Source organism: Entelurus aequoreus, linkage group LG06 (assembly GCF_033978785.1).
Source record: "Entelurus aequoreus isolate RoL-2023_Sb linkage group LG06, RoL_Eaeq_v1.1, whole genome shotgun sequence".
NCBI classification, from domain to species: domain Eukaryota; kingdom Metazoa; phylum Chordata; class Actinopteri; order Syngnathiformes; family Syngnathidae; genus Entelurus; species Entelurus aequoreus.
In genome coordinates this window covers 28,962,789-28,988,537 of record NC_084736.1, presented here as the reverse complement: position 1 = coordinate 28,988,537, position 25,749 = coordinate 28,962,789, and the positions used below count along the sequence as shown (strand labels likewise).

At 39.1% G+C, this 25,749-nt stretch overlaps 1 protein-coding gene across 3 annotated transcripts in view; it reads left to right on the top strand.

Annotated features, from left to right (window-relative positions):
• The first annotated feature begins 1,083 nt into the window (after positions 1–1,083).
• Positions 1,084–25,749, top strand: part of LOC133652096 (epsin-2-like) — a 39,727-nt gene continuing 15,061 nt past the window's right edge. For all 3 annotated transcript variants that reach the window (XM_062050475.1, XM_062050474.1, XM_062050472.1), the window contains exons 1-5: positions 1,084–1,776; positions 9,656–9,810; positions 22,216–22,328; positions 23,339–23,443; positions 23,669–23,774. In XM_062050475.1, coding sequence (XP_061906459.1) covers positions 1,346–1,776; positions 9,656–9,810; positions 22,216–22,328; positions 23,339–23,443; positions 23,669–23,774 — 910 coding nt within the window. In that variant the 5' untranslated portion in view covers positions 1,084–1,345. The remainder of the gene's footprint in view (positions 1,777–9,655; positions 9,811–22,215; positions 22,329–23,338; positions 23,444–23,668; positions 23,775–25,749) is intronic.

The window sequence follows — 25,749 nt, the reverse complement described above, 5'->3', positions numbered from 1 at the left end:
ATATGCATCAAGTGTTCATTCAAGGCTAAGGCAAAATATTGCGATATAGATCGTGTATCGTGATATGGCCTACAAATATCGAGATATTAAAAAAAGGCCATATCGCCCAGCCCTAGTTTTATATCTGTCGATATTGATATTTATTTATTTTTTGTATGACCTAAGAAAGGTAAGGACCAGGGGAAAAATAATTTCAACGTAAATAATTGTATTTCTAATGTAACCTTCCTCTGATTTTAATCCCCTCAAGCTATCAAGGCAGAAAGTAAAGGCAATGTCAACATAAGCATGGAAAAACAAACAATGTAAACAAAATGGTAAAATCACATTGAACACTTAACAATAAGCTCTTAAAATGAAGGTGCAAAAATAAGGAATATGTAAGAAATGCTTCATAAAGTGTAACAAAATAGTGCAAAATGTAAACATGGAGAAACCTGCAGACTATTTTTTTGCAGGTTTAGTGCCAGGAAGTTACAGCTGTGCTCTACAGGGGGAGCGTTGCTAAGGTGGTGTGGTTTTAGCGGTCTTGCCTTGCATCATTTAAAGACCACATTGGTCTGACTATGGTCCCCTTAATAAAAATCCAAAAAAGGTGCCATACTGTCCAGGTGACTTTTCGTCTTTTATCCACTATTTCTTAATTTTGACTTTCTCTTCTCACTCCATGCAAAGAATCAACCGCCAGACAACCAAACTTGATAGTTGATACTGTTACTTGATTGGCTGTTAGCGCATCACTCCCACTGATCAATGATCACTTTCTGTGTTGCTCGGTTACCAGAGAGCGAGTACCTTTTGTTCATGCAACCAACCTTGCTTTGCAATATCCACTTTCTTCCGACGAAAAATAAAAAAAAATATGTCAAACACGTGTTTTATTGACATCATTTACGTGTCTATCGCGATATATATTGATAATGTTTTATTGCCCATCCCTACAGTCAGGACTTTTTCACTGGTTTTGAAATGATTTATTGACAGAATGTATAAATGCTGATCTTTACAGCTCAGCTAATCAAAAATGTAACGTGATGTCAGTCAACTTGTTCATTGACCTTTATTTTGTACATCCTAGGTAATGGCATGGTCCAAAGTACTGCTGGCACTTGGCGTGTGGAGATGGTTTTAACAGACGTTCTGGAGGACTCAGGAACACTGCACTGGCCTGGAGAAGCCTCATAAACCCTTTATCCGGCACACACTTTTCTAGACGAGGATTGTTGGTCCCACGCGCTGTGAGAAAGGACACAGACTCCTCACCTGTAGCTGGAATATTCAAAGTTGGTCCCCTCCGTGAGCTTCCCTTGTTTGTCATCCCGTGTGTCCCACCTCAACCGCCACAATGCCAAGCTCCACCATCCGTCGGCAGATGAAGAACATGGTGAACAACTACTCTGACGCAGAGAAGAAGGTCCGAGAGGCCACCTCCAACGACCCTTGGGGGCCCTCCTCCTCGCTGATGTCCGAAATTGCCGACTTAACCTACAACGTGGTGGCCTTCAGCGAGATCATGAGTATGATCTGGAGACGGCTCAATGACCACGGCAAGAACTGGCGCCATGTCTACAAAGCGCTCACCCTACTCGACTACCTGATCAAGACGGGTTCAGAGCGTGTGGCGTTGCAATGCAAGGAGAACATCTTTGCCATCCAGACGCTGAAGGACTTCCAGTACATTGACCGCGACGGGAAGGACCAGGGCATCAATGTGAGGGAGAAGAGCAAGCAGCTGGTGGTCCTTCTCAAAGACGAAGACCGTCTCAAAGGAGAGAGGTAAGCAGACAAGGATGCTTAATTAATCAGTCCTAAATTGATTTAAGAATATTATAGTTAATTAACTCAAAGATATAGTCTTTTTGTGCATCCAATCATGATTTTATGTCCCCGATTCCGATCATCCATGAGAGAGATTGTCCGATACCGATCACATACACTATATTGCCAAAAGTATTTGGCCATCTGCCTTTACTCACATATGAACTTGAAGTGCCATCCCATGGAATTGTCCAACATTTTTTGGTATCGTGGAGCATTCAAAGTTCCTTTCACTGGAGCTAAGGGGCCAAGCCCAACTCCTGAAAAACCAACCCCACACCATAATTCCTCCTCCACCAAATTTCACACTCTGCACAATGCAGTCTGAAATGTACCATTCTCCTGGCAACCTCCAAACCCAGACTGGTCCATCAGTCTCCACTGCTCTAGAGTCCAGTGGCGACATGCTTTACACCACTGCATCCCACGCTTTGCATTGGACTTGGTGATGTATGGCTTAGATCAGCTGCTCAGCCATGGAAACCCATTCCATGAAGCTCTCTGTGTACTGTACGTGGGCTAATTGGAAGGTCACATGAAGTTTGGAGCTCAGTAGCAACTGACAGTGCAAATACTTTCTGCACGATGCGCTTCAGCATCCGCTGACCCCTCTCTGTCAGTTTACGTGGCCTACCACTTGGTGGCTGACTTGCTGTTGTTCCCAAACTTCACGTTTCTTATAATAAAGTTGACTTTTGAATATTCAGGAGCAAGGAAATTTCACGACTGGATTTGTTGCACAGGTGGCATCCTATGACAGTTCCACGCTCATTCTTTCTCAAATGTTTGTAGAAACAGTCTCCATGCCTAAGTGCTTGATTTTATACACTGGGCCAAGTGATTAGGACACCTGATTCTCATCATTTGGAATGGTGGCCAAATACTTTTGGCAATATACTGTATATTAACTGTACATTTTCTTATGGTCTCTGCTCTTTACAGTTGATCAATATCAACACAATATTTAAGGTAGCAGTGTAGCAGTGTTGGCGTTAACACACTTTTTATGTCTTTTTACGCATTGAAATCAGAAAGGACGCACATTTCTGTAAGTCCGCGCGTCCCTGGGACGCAGAGTTTTAAAAAAAACTTTATCGACCCTGCCTTCTCCGGGTCAAAACTCCAGTTTGCTTGTTTTTTTTATCGATTATCGTTTTCCGCCGGTGTTTTGTTTTGTTTATTGTGACAGTGCGCTCTTATCACGCCGTCACTTGAGGACCGGCACGTCTCTCTCTCCCTCTCTCTAAGGCCAGGAGAGCGAGGACGCACCTGCGCGCTGACAGCGGGAGCAAGTGCGCTGTCACAAAGACAATGTCAGTGTCGTGACTTGAAGATAACTGAGTCAAATTTCCGTCCCCGTTTTTATTGGTCGTCTTCAAAGTAATGAACTTACAGGTATAATTTCTTAAATTTTGATTCGCCGAAAGTTTTATCAATGACAAACACTGCCTCCGTTTGCACTCGGACAACTTTACCGCAGAGGGCTGTCAAAAGTAAGACTTCACGGTAAACACTAAGGTGAGTGTAAAGTCAACCTTTTTAACTTCATCCTGTGCCATGTCTCCAGTAAATGACTTGTTTTAGTCTTTATGAGTCCATGGAAACTTCATTTTTCTCTCCCGCTGGATCGACATCGTTCGAGGATGGAGACAGGCTAGCTGTTAGCTCCACGCTAACCAGCACCCGACCAGACTCCTCCACCTCAAAAACATACTTTGCAGGTCAACAAACGGGGCAAATATGTGCCTTTTGAAGTGATAAAGTGCGAGGAGTGTTGATGTGCGAGGAGTGTTGATGTGCGAGGAGTGTTCAAAAGGAGTTTCTTGGAGAAGTGGCTGACAAGTTAGCAAGTGTCGCTCGCATCGCTGACAGTGACGTCATCATACTTTACTGAAGCAGAGATGCTGACTGCGTCGCCAGGCTCTGCTTTTTATCGATAGACTAATCAGATTTAATTTTTTATTATCTATAGCAGGGGTGTCAAAAGTGTGGCCCTGGGGCCATTTGCGGCCCGCAGCTAATGTTTTAAAGGCCTACGGCACATTCTAAAAATACTATCAAAATAAACAAAAACACAACAAAAGCGGAATAAAAAAGCTTACAGGTGAAATGTAATTTAGAAAAAGTTGCAATGTTGGCTAATGAAACAAAGCTGTTTTTTTTTCTTTAAAACTGTCAATGCTCAAAACATAATATTGAATCAAAATCAATGTTTTTATGAATTATTGACCTATCCAAGGCTCCGATTACTTCACATCAAATATCCACTTTGAAAAATATTTTTTGTGGAAGATTTTGCATATTTTGTGTTTGCCATAAAAAGACATAGTTTTCTTTGACAAAAAGGGCAGAAAACAAACAAACAAAAACAGAATTGACGGATAGATCTGAAGTTGATGAATGTTTATTACTGAATAAATTAAGTAACGTTTATGACAACCTTTTTCCAAAACACAATATAGAATGTGAGATACAACAGGATAATGCATACATTTATCATTTGTTTTCAAAACTGTTACAAAAAAGTGGGACGCCAAAAATTTACTGTGGGACCCCATTTTTATGACTTGATGGGGTCCCTGGGACCCCATTTTGAAAATTCCTAGCACCAACGCTGGGTAGTTCCTTATTCTTTGTTATTACATATAATTGTTTGATCAAAACAAAGTCTGCAATACACAATAACTTAAAAGTAAAACAACTTTCTACTATCATTTAAACCCTTTGGTTTTTGCCCTCGAAGCTCTCCTGTGTCCAGTGAAATATTCCCTGAGTTTGTACAAAACCCAAAACCAGTGAAGTTGGCACATTGTGTAAATCATAAATAAAAACAAAATACAATGATTTGCAAATCCTTTTCAACCTATATTCAATTGAATAGACTGCAAAGACAAGATATTTAACTTTTGAACTGGTAAACTTTATTTTTTGCAAATATTAGCTCATTTGGAATTTAATGCCTGCAACATGTTTCAAAAAAGCTGGCACAAGTGGCCTAAAAGACTGAGAAAGTTGAGGGATGCTCATCAAACACTTATTTGGAACAGGTGGTGCCATGATTGGGTATAAAAGCAGCTTCCATGAAATGCTCTGTCATTCCCAAACAAGGACGGGGCGAGGGTCACCACTTTGTGAACGAATGCGTAAGCAAATTGTTCAACAGTTTAAGAACAACATTTCTCAACCAGCTTTTGGAAGAAATTTAGGGATTTCACCATCTACGGTCCGTAATATCATCAAAAGATTCAGAGAATCTGGAAAAAATCACTGCACGTAAGCGGAATTGCCCGTGACCTTCGATCCCTCAGGCGGTACTACATCAAAAAGCGACATCAGTGTGTAAAGGATATCACCACATGGGCCCAGGAACACTCTAGAAAACCACTGTCAGTAACTACAGTTTGTCGCTACATCTGTAAGTGCCAGTTAAAACTCTACTACGCAAAGCCAAAGCCATTTATCAACAACACCCAGAAACGCTGCCGGCTTCGCTGGGCCCGAGCTCATCTAAGATGGACCGATGCAAAGTGGAAAAGTGTTCTGTGGTCTGACGAGTCCACATTTCAAATTGTTTTTGGAAACCGTGGACGTCGGGTCCTCTGGACCAAAGAGGAAACGAACCATCCGGACTGTTACAAGCACAAAATTCAAAAGCCAGCATCTGTGATGGTATGGGGTTGTATTAGTGCCAAGGCATGGGTAACTTACACATCTGTGAAGGCACCATGAATGCTGAAAGGTAAATACAGGTTTTGGAGCAACATATGTTGTCATCCAAGCAACGTCTTTTTCATGGACGCCCCTGCTTATTTCAGCAAGACAATGCCAAGCCACATTCTGCACGTGGCGTGGCTTCGTAGTAAAAGAGTGCGGGTACTAGACTGGCGTGCCTCTAGTCCTGACCTGTCTCCTATTGAAAATGTGTGGTGCATTATGAAGCCTAAAATACCACAAAGGAGACCCCAGACTGTTGAACAACTTAAGCTGTACATCAAGCAAGAATGGGAAAGAATTCCACCTGAAAAGCTTAAAAAATTGGTCTCCTCAGTTCCCAAACGTTTACTGAGTGTTGTTAAAAGGAAAGGCCATGGAACACAGTGGTAACAATGCCCCCGTGACAACTTTTTTGCAATGTGTTGCTGCCAACAAATTCTAAGTTAATGATTATTTGCCAAAAAAATTAAGTTTCACAGTTGGAACATTAAATATCTTGTCTTTGCAGCCTATTCAATTGAATATAAGTTGAAAAGGATTTGCAAATCACTGTATTCTGTTTTTATTTACAATGTATACAACGTGCCAACTTCACTGGTTTTGGGTTTTGTAAAAGTGCAGGCCGTGTGGATTTCTGTGGAAGCCATCAACCAAATTCATTTTGTGGCGTATACTGTATATGTCCACTCACTGTACGTTGATTGGCAACCAATGCATAAAGATCATTTACATTTCAAGTCTAAAGTGTACACCTACAGCACAGACTAGGGATGGAACAGTTTAAGAAGAAAAATCTGAACCGTTCTGGTGACCTGTCACAGTTCAGAACACGTGTCAGTTGTATCACGTTTGTTCTTTTTTCATTGTGTTACTGATAAGTTTGGCGTTTGTATGAGTATTTCTGACAATAAGCAAGCACATGGTGATTTGTGAGAACATGGGAAGGAGAGTTGTACTTGTAACCTCACCACACCCCACCACAAGTCTGACACAGAGGTCAGAGTGTCCGCCAAAATGCATGACTTTATGTTGAGTGTTTATTATGTGGCTACAAAAAGGCCTGATTTTTGTGTTTGTTCTTTTTTAAGGGTCAGATCTTTTAGAGTCCTTTTTAAGCTTTATTTTACAAGTTATGTTTGTATAATGATGGTGGGATAAATGTAGGGCTGCAAAGATTAATCAATTCAATCATCTATTAAAAAAAGCTTTGATTTATACTCTGTTGCTTCAATTCATCTTTTTTGTGTTTAACTAAAAGAAATGTATCAATTCCGGATCGCTTTAAATATGCAAACATAGTGTGGCAGCAAACAGCGGATTTTTTTTTAATATTAATGCACACATGTCAAAAGTGCAATTTCAATGTTGATGATGTGTATTTATCTTAAAAGAATGAAGGCTGCGGCAAGTAGAAAAATAGTTGTTTTTGAACTTCTTTCCCTAAAATAGGGGTAGGATTAAATAAGATTTGCTTCTTCCTACTCCTTTTTGAACAAAACAAAATGAGAATATGTAAATGTATTTATTTATTTTACAGACAGACATAGTTTTGTATTTCATTGTTTCTTTTGTTAATATCAGAGTCCGTTCTGCAAAAAGGTCATCCTTAGAAGCACACAGTTTATGAACAGGGACCCACAGTTAAAATATATATCATCATATAATATACAAAATACAATACAATACATTTCAAAATCTACCCACCAAATACCCAATTACAATTGCATTTATAAATAAAAAAGGAATCTTTAAATCCACCAAATCAGTCTCAATATCCTATTATTCAATTTGATTAAAAGGTTGCATCTTGAAGATCTGCAATAATCTCATCATCAGAGTCTAGAATTTAATCCATATACTACGTTATACATAATACAAACACTGTGGAATCTGTGGAATAAATTGTATGATCTATCACATTGTGACCACGTTCATGTTGGAAATAAACTTCAACCATAATTACCATAACCATAAGGCTCAAAATGTGTTTTATCCGATAACTTAATCGAACAAAATAATTGGTATATTACCAAAGCAATCGACAGCTTCAGCCCGAGATATAAGTTTTTCTGGGGTATTGAAAAGAACAACAGTGTACACTGAAGCGAAAACCGTGGATTTTGTGAAGCGTTCCAGACGAGTGAATGAAATTAAGTCTCTGAGCCTTGCAAAGTGAGCATGTCAACAAATCTGTGCCCCAGCACAAATCAGTAGACTGGACTTAATGTTGTTACACTAAGCTGGAAAAAACAATCTTAAACCAGGTTCAAACTGTCATCGAGCAACGGCAGTAAAGATGAAATATATAACAGTCTTGCAATGAAAGATTGGCTGCAAAAGATAGCGAGCGGTGTCAGAAATGTCGATGAATCATCTCAAGCTGCCGCTTTGCTTTCTGTCTGCCAACCAACCAATAGGAACACACCGCTAAATGACGTGAAGATCACCGCATCCACAGTCACTGTCACAACACAAAGGAGATGCAGGAGAACGGATGGAAGCAAATCTACATTTTAATCTGTAATGACAAAGGTGTGTTGAGGTCATGCTAGCTGGAAAAGGCTGTTTATGGAAACCAGTAAATCATCTTACAGGATTGCAAAAAACATACAAATTGTACACGGTCGACCTTTTATTACAGGCTTTTGCATTTCATTGAGACGTGGAGCCACATTTTCTTTTCATTTCAATTAAATGAGGCACTTTGTGTTTGTTTTAGGAGCTTTACAAGATAACTGTGGCAAACACTTTTTGATAACAGGTTATTTATTTTAAAAAACGACAATGTTCAATTATACATTTTCAGCCAGCATTTAGTTCATTTGTTTTAAATTCTAAACCTTGAGTTTCCAAACTTTTTGACTGGGCGGCTGCATTAGGCTTAAAAAATTTGGCCGAAGCCCGAAAGCCGTCTGCATGCAAAGTGTGTGTGTGTGTGTGTGTGTGTGTGTGTGTGTGTGTGTGTTTGTTTGTGTGTGTGTGTGTGTGTGTGTGTGTGTGTGTGTGTGTGTGTGTGTGTGTGTGTGTGTGTGTGTGTGTGTGTGTGTGTGTGTGTGTGTGTGTGTGTGTGTGTGTGTGTGTGTGTGTGTGTGTGTGTGTGCGTGCGTGCGTGCGTGCGATAAGGTATTATTATAGTAATATAATTAATTTGTTATTAGTAATATAATTGGTTATTAAGAGTATGTGAAAATTTGACCGCTAGCTTGTTTACTTCCGTGACGACCTCCTTAAGTTTGTTTTAATCAATCCGAACTAGCAAGAAGGTAAAAAGGGGCCAAACATAGATAAGAGTGGAGAGAGTGTTTTGCATATTTCCTATTTTCCCTTGTAATGGATTTTTTAAATGATGATTGGGCCTTTGCTGTAATATCCACAAAGTTCAATGAGCAGGATATGTTATGTATCAACATGTTTGTTAAATTTGTGTGTTGGTTGAATTTTTTTTTTATGCACCGTGATTAGGGAAGGTTGTTTGGATTGGGCCATAAAAGTGCATGCTGTGCACATATTAACTTTGATTTACATTTAATGGCCTCCGATCTGAGTTAATTTTGTTGGCCAACAAATGGCGACAAAATGGCCGCTATCTGACCGCTGACTATTTGTATATTATATGAAAACACTGCGCTCAGCCAAATTGCTTATTGGACTTGTGCTGTCTCCTGGGCCAAATTGAAGATGCTGGCGGGCCGTAGTTTGGACACCCCTGTTGTCAACCAGTCGCTTCATTTTTCTATCATTTGTTCCAGTGCTGAAAGTTTTTTTTTTTTTTTTACAGCCTCTATTATGTGATGTATAACCATGACATCAGCTGACACTCATTTATTCATAGCACTGACATCTGTGTGAGCAATTTATAATTTATTTGGGCCCTTGATATGCAGCATGTCGATTTCAAGTGGGATCCCAGCTTCTTTTGTAATGCAAACATTTGGAATGTGATTTCTGTTGCCAATTAGACTGGCGCAGTATTTTGTTATAACTCGTATCTCACATTTAAACAAATAATTTTTCTAAGTTTTTCCGAGAGGAAAATGTGCAATTCTGATAACATTGATGATAATCTTACAATCCTAAGAACCATGATCTATTTTACGAAGTTTGCTGTGTTTTGTCCTGCAAGGTCTCAGGCTTTGAAGACCAAAGAGCGCATGGCCCAAGTGTCCACGGGGAGTACTCAGATGGGCTTTGGTCGTGGTTCATCCCAGCCCAACCTCTCCACTTCGTACAGTGAAGAGTACGGCAGGTCAGAGGGCTCGCCTGCCTCCTACCATGGCTGTGAGTACCAATAAAGCACTCCTCCCATATGTTATTTATTCTTACAATTTATGTTATAGTCCAGCATCCCCAGATCTACTCCTAGTGCTGGGTGATATGGAAAAAAATGAATTACACGATTTGGATCATTTTATATCATGATAACGATATACCACGATATAGCGATGGTACGCTTTCAGTTCTATGAAAAATTTTAACAACATACATGACCACTTACCTTTTTTCTCACTTTATTTGCAAGTGAAATTAACAAATACATTTGGTATAGCAAACAACAATAGCAACAAAACACATTTTTCAAGTTTTTAAAACATGTTTTTCAAGTTTTTTTTAAAATGTTTTACAAGTATTCAAGTTTCTCTAAAGTGCAGTCAGAACGCTAGATCATAACTAAAAGTAAACAAATACTTTCGGTATCAGATATAAACAATTTCAATAAAAAATCTTAAAGTGCACGTCTCTGGAATCATTAACTTTAGCCTTTAGTGCAGTCAGAACAGTAGTAGATCACAATTAAATTTAAACCAATACTTGTGGTTTATCAAGTGTAAACAGTTGCAGTCTCTGGAATCATCAACCTTAATAGAATAGGTTGGTTGTGTTAGCGTCGGGCGACGGAACACTTTTCTTGCATACTTTGCATATGACCATTTTCTGCTCTGAATCCGTCGCTTTGAAACCAAACCTTCATTTAACATAATGTCGTTTTTTGCTGCTTCAACACAGCTCAATCAACACAGAAAAAGGTTAAGTGAAATATCTTTGTTGTTAACTGGAGGTCAATAATGCTTGTCTTTCTCTCAGACAGACAGGGCTTTGCTGTCCGTTTAATGTGCTGCGCACACACCGCACAGTGAGCTAACGTTGCGCTAAAACCTAATTAGCCTTCACCTCAAGGACTGCGAGCAAGCTGACGCCTATGTTTCTAGACCGTCAACGGGCTCATAGTGATGTTACTAGTAGTTAAGTTGTAGGGGACTGGGAGGTGTTTATTATAATTTGGGGAGAGTCTGCTGCCTTATGCTGCCATACCATGAATTTATTAACGTGGATTAACAATTTGAAAAACTTATTTGGGTGTTACCATTTAGTGGTCAATTGTACGGAATATGTACTGTACTGTGCAATCTACTAATAAAAGTTTCAATCAATCAATCAATCAATCAATGCTTTCCTGCTAAACACCTTTTTGCTCACCCCACCGCAGTAGCACTGACTCCATGCGCTCTGAATATGCACTCTTGATTGGCTGTTACCGCTCTGCGTGTAACCAATCAGATGGTTTTGTGGGTGGGACAATGCTGGATGCTGCAGAGACGTACTGACAGAGGCAGTACAAAGTGGAGCAGCTTATTAAGACATTGGTTTAGGCGGTGGCTCTTTGTTGTTAAGGCGGCCGCCTTAATAACAAAGCGCTGCGGGAAACCCTGCACGAACTTACTGAATGTGCAATTATTGTTGTTGTTACTATGAATCATCTGATGGCACAAACCCTATCAAATCAAATCAAATCAAATCAACTTTATTTATAAAGCACATTTAAAATTTACCACAGGGGTAACCAAAGTGCTGTACAATGGGCAGGTTACAAGATAATATGAGAACCGAGCAAACACAACACAAACAGAACACGATAAAAAATAAATAAATAAAACATAAAAACATAAAAACAGGTTCACAGCAGGTGTATTATGGGGCGCCATTGCAGGATGGATATCACTCAGTGTTAAAAGCCACTGAATAAAAGTATGTTTTTAAGAGAGATTTAAAGACACGAAGAGAGGAGGCTTGTCTAACACTCAGAGGTAGGTCGTTCCAGAGCTTGGTAGCAGCAGCGGCGAACGCTCTGTCACCTCTAAGCTTCAGCCTTGTGTCAGGGACCGTCAGTAGCAGCTGATCGGCTGATCTTAGGGATCGGGTGGGGCAGTAAGGCTGAAGGAGGTCGGAGAGATATGTTGGCGCGAGGTTGTTTAGACATTTAAAAACAAATAAAAGGAGTTTAAAATTGATTCGGTAACGCACAGGGAGCCAGTGAAGGGACGCTAATATAGGGGTGATGTGCTCACGTCTGCGGGGCTGTGTTAGCAGATGAGCAGCACTATGCATAAAATACAGCCTATCGCTTGAAACGATAAAAATAGAAATGGCACGATAGACATTTTTCTATCGTGCCCACAATATGTATCGTCATATCGCCCAGCACTACCTACTCCTGCACTTATTTCTTTGTATAGTTTTAGTACAGGCGTTGCGATTGAAGAGTCATCGTCATGGACCCACTAGCTGCGGAAGCTAGCTCTCCAATCAACTAAACAGACTCAATAACTCCACGATGTGTCCATCGAGGCGCACTGGCTAGAATTTGTTTTGACCTTTTTTTTTTTTCATGCATGGACCTACTGTGCAGTCCCTCCACTATTCAAATGTAACCAATCCCTGCGAATTATGCGCAGCATTGAAATTTGTCCAATGTCTGCAACTTTCCCTGCATAATTTGGCTACAGTATTTTCCTGACTATAGAGCAGCTATATATAAGCTGCACCCACTAAATTTTAGAAAGAAAAGAATAGCTGCTCGTTTCCTCACAGCATTTTTACCTGAGTAGTGAGGATTGTGCTGATTTCATTATCACAAATCTTGTGCTGAAGGATACGACAATCCCATCAATTGGCACCAGATTATAAACCGCAGATATATATGTTGTGAAATGAGTTATTGATGTAGCATTACATCTAAGAAGGACAGCTCCATAATGGAGAAACTGATCATGTGGGCCGGCTCTACTATCGGAATAAAACTGGACTCATTGGAACTGTGGAAAAACTAGTGAGCATCATGGATGATGCCAGTCACCCTCTGCATACCGTTATCAGTAGCCAGAGGAGCCTGTTCAGTGCTAGACTGCTTCATCCCAAGTGCAGGACTAATAGACTAAAAAACTATTTTGTCCCACACGCTATCAGACTGTACAACTCCTCTCTGGGGGCAGGGGGTACTAGGATGACAGGGGATGCATAACAATAACATATACCCCCATTATTTATTATTTACTTTTTACTTTTTAAATTATATCTCAACTCTGTACACTGCTGCTGGAATTTAAATTTTCCTGAGGGAATTCTCCTGAAGGAATGAATCAAGTACTATCTATCTATCTATTTACACAGTTAATTGTTTCCAAACTGTGTCTGAAACACGGCAGTAAAACAGCTGATCAAACAAAACAGAAGTCATCGTCATGGACCTGCTGCGTAAACCAGCTCTTAAATTAGCTAAACAGACTCAATAATTTACTGACACATTTCTGAAACCGAAACAATACAACAATAATGCAATTGTAAGTTAATAATGCTAACACAGACACTCGTAAACGTGTAAGCATATTAGCTATTTCTAACGGCGCTAGCGTCGTTACATTACGATAACATGTACAAATATGCATGAAAACACTCCTACAGACTTTACACATGGGACAGTTTAGTAAGTAATAATTGTTTTAGTTATATTGTAAAACTTACAAACGTTGCTTGGAGTAATGAATGAAGAATCTATTCGGGTAGAAACGCTATGGACGGCTAGAAGACGGAACCGCACTTGTACTTCCGGTTCAGCGCTTTAAAAACAGCAGGAAATCACTGTAGGCGTTCACCCAGCAGCACCTGCAGTGAGCGAACTCGTCTAAAGATGATGCCATAGTACAAACAATAACACTATTTCAGTGTCTTTGCATGTGTTTAATGAAAACTATTTGCATTATGGCCATCAGCGAAGCAAAATCCATTAATTAGCTGCACCGTTTTATAATCTGCAGGATTCAAAGCGTAGGAAAAAAGAAGCGGCTTATAGTCAGGAATTTACGGTAAATAGCTAAATTTTCGCCAATCCCATTTGTTTCAAAAGCACACGTCTGCTGTCTTATCAAAATGTGTTTCTTGTGTAGACGAGGCAGGAACAGCAACATGTAACAATACGTATAACTCTTAATTGCTCAGTTGTCTTCTCCCTCATAGCTCATGGTGCGTTCCATTTGTACTTGGTAGGCGGACTTTTCGAGTTCCTAGCCGGAAGTTTAAACTGTAATGCCCCCGCAGGTCAGATTTCCTACTCAAAAAGTCAGTGCATTGGCTTCAAAGATGGCTGCTCTGAATGTAAACAATAATATAAACTCCTATGGTATCCGTTATTAGCACTTCATTTCTGCTTGCTTAATGTGACTGTTATTTATTTGCATATATTGTTACCAATATGCCTTTAAAGCCTGAGTTGTACACTACTAATTTCTTAATTACAATACCTTGCACATTTTGTTGGATTAAGCATTTATTTAATGTCAATATTTGCACATCGACCAGTATTTTCATTTATTTGACTGTTTTTCATAATGCTGACCTCGTTTTAAAGGTTATATTTAAAATAAAAGTATTTAAATTCAGCCTTTTTTCTCCTGGTCTTTATTTAGAATAGTTTTTGTTTTTTTTATCAATAATTATCGATATCGACTGATATGAAACACTTATATCGTGATACATTTTTTGGTCATATCGCCCAGCCCTATATCGCGGGTTTGTCTCTGTGCGATATAGAAAATGACTATATCGTGATATTCGAGTATACGTTCTCACTCTTTCCTGTCTCTCCTTCTCACAGAGACTTAAAATAAGCGCACCTTCTTACATACGTCACATACTGTCACGTGAACAACGTCACACGCTCACGCGGAACAGACAGGTAGCGACATGGTAACGTTAGCTGTGATGCTAACAGCTAACGGTGTGGTTTGAGTGGTAATACGAGAGAAAGAAGGTGCGAATCTATTAACAAATGGAGGAATAATTAATTCCCAAGAAAAACAGCACGGGGTCCATCGTCTGACGGTGGTTTGGCTTCAAGCGGGAATATGTCTTTACATGTCAACATCTCCGTTCGGTGCCACCAACTAAATGCCGAAGCAACTATTTCCACATCAACACCGTAGGACATATACTATTTGATATGCAGCTCATTTTTATGTGACACTTATTGAAATATCTTGTGTGTCATCATGCACAAAAGTGCGCTTTATTTTTGATTTAAACTATTGTAGTGGCATTCTATACAAAAAGTGCACTTTAATTTAGTGTTGTTTTGAAATGTCATCTTAGTGACATCATTCACAAAAGTGCACTTATAGCTTGTTTTAAAATGTCTCTGACAATCTTGCACTTTCTGTTTTGGAAATGACATGAATGTTTGTGCCACTGCTTAATAACTGTTTAATAAATACAGTTTTGCTAAATTGACTTGTGATTTCCCTCTCTGCATGAAAGTTTAAAATGAATATATATATTAATGCAGTATGAACAAGCATGTTTTAATGTAGACACATAGAATCATCATACTGCTGTGATTATATGTATCAAGTGTTCATTCAAGGCTAAGGCTAAATATTGAGATATATATCGTGTATCGCGATATGGCCTAAAAGTACTGAGATATTAAAAAAAGGCCATATCGCCCAGCCCTACGCCAGAGTTTTAAAGCGGAGACATGATGTCGGACATCTGGAGGGAGGATGCGGACGTAGCCTCGGTCAGAACTTCTACCTTGCTAGCTAGCTCACAAGATCGAGACGAAGTTGTGTGAAAAATTACTTTAGCTTTAATTTGAGCCAAAGTCAGCTGGCTAAACTTTGTTCACATCAATTCAAGTACGTTTTAAAGCAGGGTCAGTTTGCAATGCGGAAAAAAGGCACTTTAAAAACCGCAAACCGCGCACGCGTACACAGACATGCACGCAATTTAACCTTTCTCACGGCAAACTTGACATTTCTCACGCATACATTTCCCCAACCACTAATCTATACAGGGTATCCACAGGGTCTTAAAAAGTCTTTAAAAAGTCTTAAATCCACTAATTTGAATTTAAGGCTTTAAAATGTCTAAAATTCTCCTAAAATCTCATTAAAGGTCTTTAATACGATCTATTAAAAGATCTATTGACGTTACTTTTATTTAAAACATGCGTAAACTTCAGTCTCGCTTTGAAATATTTCGATTTTTGAGGACGCTATAACGTGACTACACAGCGGAACTAACCGTGCTGCCCGGTCAGAATTTATCGAACATCACCAGCTATTGCTGACTTCCAAACAAATCTTGGTTCACAACAGAGAGGTTTCTGGTGTATTTAGTTAGGTTAAGTGTTTTGTATTCCAATGTGAAAGAGATCTGAATAAATTAATATACTTTGCAAGTAATTCCGGGCCTCCAATTTTTCTTCGTCTTTTTGTACTTTTTTGCCTGTATCAATGTGAAACGTGTCTTAAATTGTATTCATTATGGTCTTAAAAAAGTCTTAAATTTGGCTTGTTGAAACCTGCAGAGACCCTGCTATATTTATTTTTGTCGTGATAATACATTTTGGCCCTCGCAGCTTGCTGTGACCGACTGAGCAGACCGATCCCAACAGTCCCTTTAGCCTGAATCTAACCAACCACGTAAGGCACCACACAATATAAACCAATCAGAAGCACTGTAAGGCGGGGTTTGCCTGAGTTTTGGCCGTGCCTCTTAAGTGTGATTGCTAAGATCCGGGAACGTATCAACTTCAATCATTTGACAATAAGGCATTGTAACATCAAAAATGGTCCAAATCACGACAGGGGGCCCATCTCTTCAACATGGCCGTGCCCAGGGTTGAAGGAAGTGATGTCATCAAAATGGCAGCCCCTATAGGGCTTCCAGCGGGACACAAAATGAATGAATGAGTAAATGTGTGAGACATGAACTGCCCACAGAGGAATAGTTGGCGCATTGTAAAACTGGCAAACCGAAAAGAACGCAAATAGAGGTGTTTGTGAATCGAGGTTTCATTGTGTGAATGCTCCAAAGCATTCACACATGGTTTTCTACACCAACATTCATCTATTTATTCGACTTCTTCAACTTCTTTGTCTTCTCCAGATTTTGGCGCGCTCTACCTTCCACATTTTTCACCCAATTCAAACCGTTGCAACTTCAAACTGTTCAGCCTATTCGAGAATCGCAGGCTTTCCCTTGAGAAATTCCCAAAATTCCAAGAAGTCTAGGTTTTCCGGGACATTTGTCCCATTCAAAATTAATTGGACATTTTTCAAACTTCCACCATTTCCACATGTTTCAACCTATTCCAAACCATTCCACCTTCAACACATCCCACTATCCTTGAAATTTAAACTACCTTTTTTCAAGTTAAAAAAAAATCAAGGATTTTCCAGAATTCCTGGTTTTCCAAAGCCCTATTTCCACCCCTTTTTCTGGCGACTATTCCTTCCACATTTTTCTACGCATTTCAACCATTCCACCATCAAAACCTTCCTCTTAATTAGGACAAAAAACTAAGTTGTTTTTTGAACTGGAAAAATTCCCGGTTTTCCTGAAATTCCAGGAATTCCGTAATACCATTTCTCAATTCAACATGTTACTACTTTAACATTTCTCGACCGATTTAAAAATATTCCAACATCAACCATTACAACTCATTCAGACCATTGAAGTTTTTTACTATTTAAAAAGAAAAAATCCCGCTTTTCCCTAAATTCCCAAATTTTTGGAAATTCCCATTGAAATCAATGGGACATTCTTCAAAGTTCCACAACTCTCACATTTGTCATCTGATTCAATCTGTTCCAACTTCAAAATATTCAACCTGTTTGGGAATTGTGTGCTCTACTTCAACTATTCTTTAAAAATTCCAGGATTTCACTTCAACTTCAGCGTTGGAGCATTCACACGAAATTCCTTCAGGAATTGCCTCATCTAGTTGTATTTACTTCACAGTCACTCTGGTTACATTTTTGGCAACTGAATCGATTTCAACTAAGTGAATCGTTTTAGCTCGTATTTTCTATATAAACTAATATCGTATCGGCAACCTAATATTCCAATTCCAATGGTATCATTGTTAAAATGAATCGTGACATTAATAATAATAGTAATAACAAACAGATTTATAAGTTCATGGGGTGTGTGGGAAAACATCGCCTTGGAGAATTACAGTTTTAGGCAAGAAAACTGATAGAATAGAATAGAATGCCTTTTATTGTCACTATACACAGGTACAATGAGATTAAAAGCAACTCCAGTATCAGTGTCTATAAATATGCAAAACATAGGAAGGAAATAAAATAAATAGTGCAAAAGGAGGTAAGGTGCACTATCCAGTCCTGAGAACGAATGTTCTGAATGTGTTGTTTAAATATTATACTATATACCATACTTGCCAACCCTCCCGTTTTTAGCGGGAGAATCCCGGTATTCAGCGCCTCTCCCGACAACCTCCCGGCAGAGATTTTCTCCCGACAAACTCCCGGTATTCAGCCGGAGCTGGAGGCCACGCCCCCTCCAGCTCAATGCGGACCTGAGACTGAGTGGGGACAGCCTGTTCTCACGTCCGCTTTCCCACAATATAAACAGCTTGCCTGCCCAATGAACGGAGAAGTTAAACAGGACAATACTGCCATCTAATGGATAGCCAACGGAACACTGAAATTCAAGTTTTTTTTGTTTTTTTCTATGTAAATAAAATAAATATATATATATATATATATGTGTATATATATATATATATATATATATATATATATATATATATATATATATATATATATATATATATATATATATATATACAGTGGGGCAAAAAAGTATTTAGTCAGCCACCCATTGACAATCAATGGGTGGCTGACTAAATACTTTTTTGCCCCACTGTATATATATATATATATGTATATATATATATATATATATATATATATATATATATATATATATATATATATATATATACATATATAGCTAGAATTCACTGAAAGTCAAGTATTTCATATATATATATATATATATATATATATATATATATATATATATATATATATATATATAGCTAGAATTTACTGAAAGTCAAGTATTTCATACATATATATATATATATATATATATATATATATATATATATATATATATATATATATATATATATATATATATATATATATATATATATATATATATATATATATGAAATACTCGAGTTGGTGAATTCCAGCTGTAAATAACCACACCCCCTACCCCCCACCTCCCGATATTGGAGGTCTCAAGGTTGGCAAGTATGCTATATACATATACACAGAAGCAATCAAACTGTGGGTGGAAAGTAAAAATTGCACACAGAGAGGTGCTAAACTATAAAATCAGTGCCTATGAGAGTTCACCGTGGTTATGGCTTTAGGAAAAAAAACTGTTCTTGAGTCTGTTTGTCTTAGACCTGATGACACTGTAGCGCCTTCCTGAGGGCAACAGGTCAAAGCCAGGGTGGGAGCTGTCCTTGATAATGTTGGTAGCTCTGCTGAGGCCGCGGGAGGTGTAAATATCTTGTCAGGGAGGGGAGAGGGCAGCCGATGATCTGCTGTGCTGCCTTTACCACTCTCTGGAGCCTCTCCTTGTCTGCAGCGGTGCAGCTGCCGTACCATGCTGTTATGCAGTATGTCAGCAGGCTCTCAATGGATGAGCGGTAGAAGGTCAGCAACAGGTTGGAGTCCAGGTTGTACTTCTTGAGGACTCTCAGAAAGTGCAGCCGCTGCTGAGCCTTCTTAGTGATGCAATGAGTTCCACTGTTAGTGATAAATAAGCACAAGATAAGGTTATATGATGATGATGATAACTTCCTGATCCTCTTCTGCTCCCCAGTGTGAAATGAATGACAGTTCGAAAGATACGCTGTCAGGAAATGGGCGAACACAGAAGGACAAACAGAAGCACAGGAGAATTTGCAATGCATGCGTGAAGGAACCCTGGTCTGTTTTCCCTTTACCTTCCGACGTTTGGCTTTTTGTAGACAGCGGCGCTGCTGAGTGTGTGCACCAGATCATGTAGTGCGCCATCAGTCTGAGTGTGTGGCCCACATTCCTTCATGCACGTAATCTGCACTATGCTGCTCTGGGGCGGAAGGTCCGGCCGCTGAGTCATGCACTTGAGAAAAGCGAAACTGTGTCGAGCCAATAGGAACACAACCGGTGTTGCCAGGAGGGATTTTTGAGATTCCAGTTGGCACCCTGGGTGTTACGCGTCGGTAGAGTGTGATTTAAAACAATGTGACTGACTTTAGATGTGAGCTGTCCTCTGCCCCTAATGGTTTGTGTAACATATTTAAAGGAGAACTGCACTATTTTGCGGGGGAGTTTGGTCTATCATTCACAATCGCCATGTGAGACAGGAACACACATCTTTCTCCTTTCTGTGCATCCTGAATCATAAAAAACTGCTAGTTTGAGTCGGCTAACAAAAACAGGTAATGGCAATCGATCTATTCCGTGTATAATGCCCTCCAAAAACCTCCAACAAGGTTTCATATACATGCTGTAAGTATATATGTGAAGTGAAGTGAATTATATTTATATAGCGCCTTTCTCTAGTGACTCAAAGCACTTTTACATAGTGAAACCCAATATCTAAGTTACATTTAAACCAGTGTGGGTGGCACTGGGAGCAGGTGGGTAAAGTGTCTTGCCCAAGGATACAACGGCAGTGACTAGGATGGCGGAAGCGGGGATTGAACCTGGAACCCTCAATTTGCTGGCACGGCCACTCTACCAACCGAGCTATACCGCCCCATGTAAAGCAGTAATAGGCACATTCATGACATGTTTCTTTTTTGGGCACATTAAATCCACAGAGCGCATAGCAATGTTCGCTGTTTCTGTCAACATTAAAAACTACTAATCATGGCAGACTTCATTTGGGGCAACGACGACCGTCTTCTGAAAAATTATGATCTAAAACAGGGGTGTCAAACTAATTTTATATCAGGGGCCGCATGGAGAAATCCACTCCCAAGTGGGCCGGACTGGTAAAATCACGGCACGATAACTTAAAAATAAAGACAACTTCAGATTGTTTTCTTTGTTTAAAATTAGAACAAGGACATTCTGAAAATGTACAAATCATAATGTTGTTGTTTTGTTTTTTTTACACTTACGTGTTGCGGTTATTAGTATTCTATCTTTATTTGTCGTTATTTATACTTTCTTTATAAATTATGTGATAATGTTCATCAGTCAACTCATTGGTGTTTATTTTCAATCTATCAAGATACAAAAATATCAATGAAATTACATGATTTTATTTATGTAGTCTGCTCATTTTCCTCAACTGGTGCACTAACATCATGTGGTTTATTTATTTTTTTAAATATGTAGCATAATTTACAAAGATACAAATACTTGCTATTGCGACATCTAGTGGGCACATTTAGAACAGCAGTTTTTTTTCATTCAAAAATTTCGGCTCATTTTTATACTCAGCGAACTCATCCCGTGGGCCGGATAAAACCGGTTTGTTTGACACCCCTGATCTAGAACCTTATATTTTTTAGTCTGAATATACAGAGGATGATCTACACATTTTCAAAGCTAGATGATAAACAGATCCAGTTCTAGTGAAACACTATGGCATGTAGCAAGAAATGCAATGTATAAACACAGTAACAAAACAGTGACTTACAATGTCCGCTCCCACTGGAAAGACAACTGGTGGGATGGTTGTATATTTCAGCACAATACTTGTGCTCTCCGTTTAGCACAATTCTCACTCCTCAGGTACAAATGCTGTGAGGAAAGGAGTATCTTGCCTCGTCTTCCCAGAGATGTCTTGAAAGTCTAATTTAAAAAAAAAACAATCTCTTGGTTTGTGGCCACATATTCTAGTCTTTATTCTTCAGCTATCATTCATTCCACTATACACGCGCAAGGTACAATTTATAATCTACCATTAACTTTTCCAAACTCAGAGGCGATGCAGCAGTAGTATCTCAGTAGCTCGATACTCGCAGTAGTTGGTTGACTTTGGCACTCTGTTGCTAAAAGTAGTTCCTCTGTGTTAGCTCCTAGCATAACAATGTCGTTATCGCTTGGTTGATATGCAGGTCATGGCATGTAAATGGAGTATTGTTGGCTTGAATCCTACTATGTACATGGTTAGCTGCCTCGTACTTACAGATTTTTTTGTTTCCGACTGCATAAAAAAGAGAAAGACGTGTTCTTGTCCCACGTAGGGATTGTGAATAAAAAAAAGTGTCAATAATTGTTTTTCAGATTTTAAAATTCTAAGACAACAAAACTGAGAGGTCCATTGTCACACTTTTAATCAATACTATACATTTACTTACCATATTTAGTTTTAGGTGATCTTTTTGGAAGACACGTATGTACCACATGCATTATGTGATGATTGTCAACTTTTTTTTCCTTCTATGTTATCTATGTGAATTCACAAAAAGAAGGTCCATGGAGTTTTGAAGACACACAGAAACACTTTGTGTTGCATTTTCTACATTCTCCAAATATAATCCTAATACCTGGAAATGCTTTTTGTCTGATTTTTGTCTACTAGCCACATCTCCCAATGCGGGCTCAGAACTGGAGCAGGCCAGGCCTCAGACCAGTGGTGAAGAGGAGCTACAGTTGCAACTCGCTCTGGCCATGAGCAGAGAGGCTGCAGAGCAGGTATGAAACACGGGTGCTAACGTGGCAGATCATGGATACGATGAGTATCCATCTTGATGGTGTCTACACAGGATGGAGGAATAGCTGTGATTGGCCAGTCTACTTTTAAGATTTGAATGTAGGATAACTAGAGCAGAGTACAGAGTAAGGCTGGGCAATAAGGCACAAGACAATGGCTGAAAAGGATCTATCACAATATAAGTATTTTATGTCGGTCGAAATCGATAATTATTGATATTTTTTTATGACCTATCAAAAATAAGGACCAGGAGAAATATTTTTAACTGTAAACACTTTTATTTAAATTGTTTTGTTATTAAAAAAAAAAATTAAACAATTCTAATCAAACTATTTTCTGAAAATTAAGTGCCAGGAAGTTACAGCCGTGCTCTAAAGGGCGAGCGCGGCTAAGGTGGTGTCTTGGTGGAGATGAGCGCCTTGCATCATTTACAGACCACATTGGTGTGACTACCGTCCCTTTGAAAAAATCCCCAGAAGGGCCATACTGTCCAAGTGACTTTTCCTCTTTTAGCCACAATTTCTTTATTTTTTACCCCCGTTTTCACTTCATGCAAAGAATCAAGTGCGAGAGAACAAGACGGCACAACCAAATTTGATAGTTAAAACTGTTACCTGATTGGCTGTTAGCGTGATCACTTCCTGCGTTGTTCGGTTACTGTAGAGCAAGTGCCTTTGTATATGCAACCAACCTTGATTCCCAGCTTACGCTTTCTGCCGACAAAGGACAAATAAATCAAATACATTTTTTGTTGATATCGGTTACGTGTCTATTGTGATATGTACTGATATAGTTTTATTGCCCAGCCCTAGTACAGCTACAACATATTAGTTGTAATTTCTTCATTTTACTTGACTAGAAAATACACCTTTTAATATTCAACTAAAAGTATATAGTTTTGTATTCGTATTTATATTGAAGATTTAATTGGAAGTGCTAATAAATGCTTGGGCCTGCAGTTTGTACTCACTGGTCTTCTGCCCATTTACAGGAGGAGCGTGTACGCAGGGGCGATGATTTGAGACTACAGATGGCCTTGGAGGAGAGTAAGAAAGGAGGTCCAGGCTCTGGCAAACTCACCAGAAAGAAAAACGACGTAAGTAACCCGCAGAGCACAAACAAAAGTGACTCAGGTCTCCCATGATCCTAATCCAGTCCCCTCAACCTCAATAGCAGCAATGAAGCTATGATCTATGAGGACTGCCTAGTTAGCTCACCATTCTTGTTTGCCTGCATGACCGGATAAATGTGCAGTTGAGAACTAGCATTGTTTTTTAGCTCTTACTGTACACATTTTTTAACAATTTTTTTTTTTTTTAAGCCACAGTCCACTCTGATGGATTTGATGGATGTCCCAGAGCCAGGTGCTACTGCTGATCCCTGGGGTGGAGGAGCTGTAGCCAAAGGGGACCCCTGGAAGTCTTATGGTATACACACATGCACGTTGTATCATGCAAAAGCCACTTTTATTGCCTGCTTTTGTGTATTTGGGATCTCCATGAGTGCTGAAAATGTGAATTCAAGCCATGGAGGCTTTGCCAAGATATTTATGAAACAATTGTACCTTATTGTAAACGAGTGGTTTACGATTTAGGACAAGTGACGTCAGTGGAAATCTCCATACATGGCAGAGGTTTTCCGGAAGACACCTGCGCGAGTCTGTCATTGTTATTTTTAGAAACTGTTTGTAGTCCAAACATAAATGTCCTTTGAGAGACTCATAACCTAAAATGCTATCAACATCAGACAATATACAGAAGGATTATTCCCCATCACTACTGTAATTTCCAGACTATACAGCACACGCGCACCGCTATATAAGTCGCACCCACTAGGTTTTAGAAAGAAAACTATTTTCCGTATGTTAGCCGCACCGAACTATAAGCCGCAGATATGTACATTGTGAAATTATTTACGCAGCAAGATTTTGTAAATGTTTGTTTACATACCTTAATTGTTTCCAAATAGTGTCTGTAACATGGCAGTAAAACGGCGGATCAAACAAAACAGAAGTCAACGTCATGGACCCACTAGCTGCGGAAGCTAACTCTCCAATCAGCTAAACAGATTCAATAACTCCACGGTGACGTTTCGGTGAATTCACTGAAGAATTTGTGAAACTGAAACAATACAAAAAGAATGCCATTGTATGTCAACAATACTAACACAGACACTTGTAAACTTGTTAACCTAATGCTAATGCTAGCGACGTTAGCTTCATTACATTACGATAGCATGTACAAATATGCATGAAAACATTCCTACAGACATCAGACGGTTTAGTGGGGTAAGAATTGTTTTAGTTTTAGTGTAAAACCTACGAACATTGTTTGGAGTGATGAATGAAGTAGAAACACTATGGACGATTAGAATACAGAACGGCACTTCTGCTTCTGGTTCAAAGCTTTAAACAGAAGGAAACACTTGCAGGCATTCACCCAGCAGCACCTGGAGTGAGCGAACTCTTCCAAAAAATGACGCCACATAGGGTTGGGCGATATATCGAGTTTGTAAGATATAATGATATATTTTTAAACAAGATATGAATTAAGAAAATATCGTAATATCAATATAATTTATTTCACGTTAAAATGACCAAACGCCGCTTATTTGTTGTTTCTTGTTCTCCCCCACTCCTCACTCCCTCTCATGGGATACTAAACCCCTCCCCTTCCTCCTTCCCAGACGTGCTTGCACGTATAAGAACATCCCTGATTGGTTAGTTGTTTAATATGATGAGTTACGATTGGTTGAGATTAGGCCAATCAGAGGCAAGATAGGGCGGGTCATGGAACCAGGAAGGGGAATCACAACAGACGACGAGAAAGTCGTAGAAAAGAAGAGGGAACTTTCAAGCGGGTGATTTATACATTAAAAAAACTAGTGGAAAATGGCAGAGGAATTCTCTTCCTTAGATTTTTCTTATAACGATGTAGACGACGTCCAGGAAACCCACACTGTGTCTACTTGGCCACATTTGGACAAATGTATGCGTCTGGATAAAACATTAATTTGAGTTGTTTACCACGTAAGCCCAAATCAAAACTGTTCTCCAGTTGCCAAGCCGGACATATTTCACATGAGAAATGCTGTCAAAAATGTATGCCGAAGTGAGGAAGATCATAGATAGATCATTTTATTTATGTTGTGTACTTCTGTGCTACTTAAACTGTTTCTTCTCTGTGCTGTAAATACCCATCTTGACTAAGTGGGTTAATAAAAGTGCCACTGTAAATACCCATCTTGACTAAGTGGGTTAATAAAAGTGCCACTGACTATTTACAGTACAGTTGTCATTCACTTCAATTTCAGTGAATCTCGCTCAAAAATGAATATCTTTTATATGTATACTTTTACCGAAAAACATATCGATATATATATCGAATATCGAGTTTAAGTAAA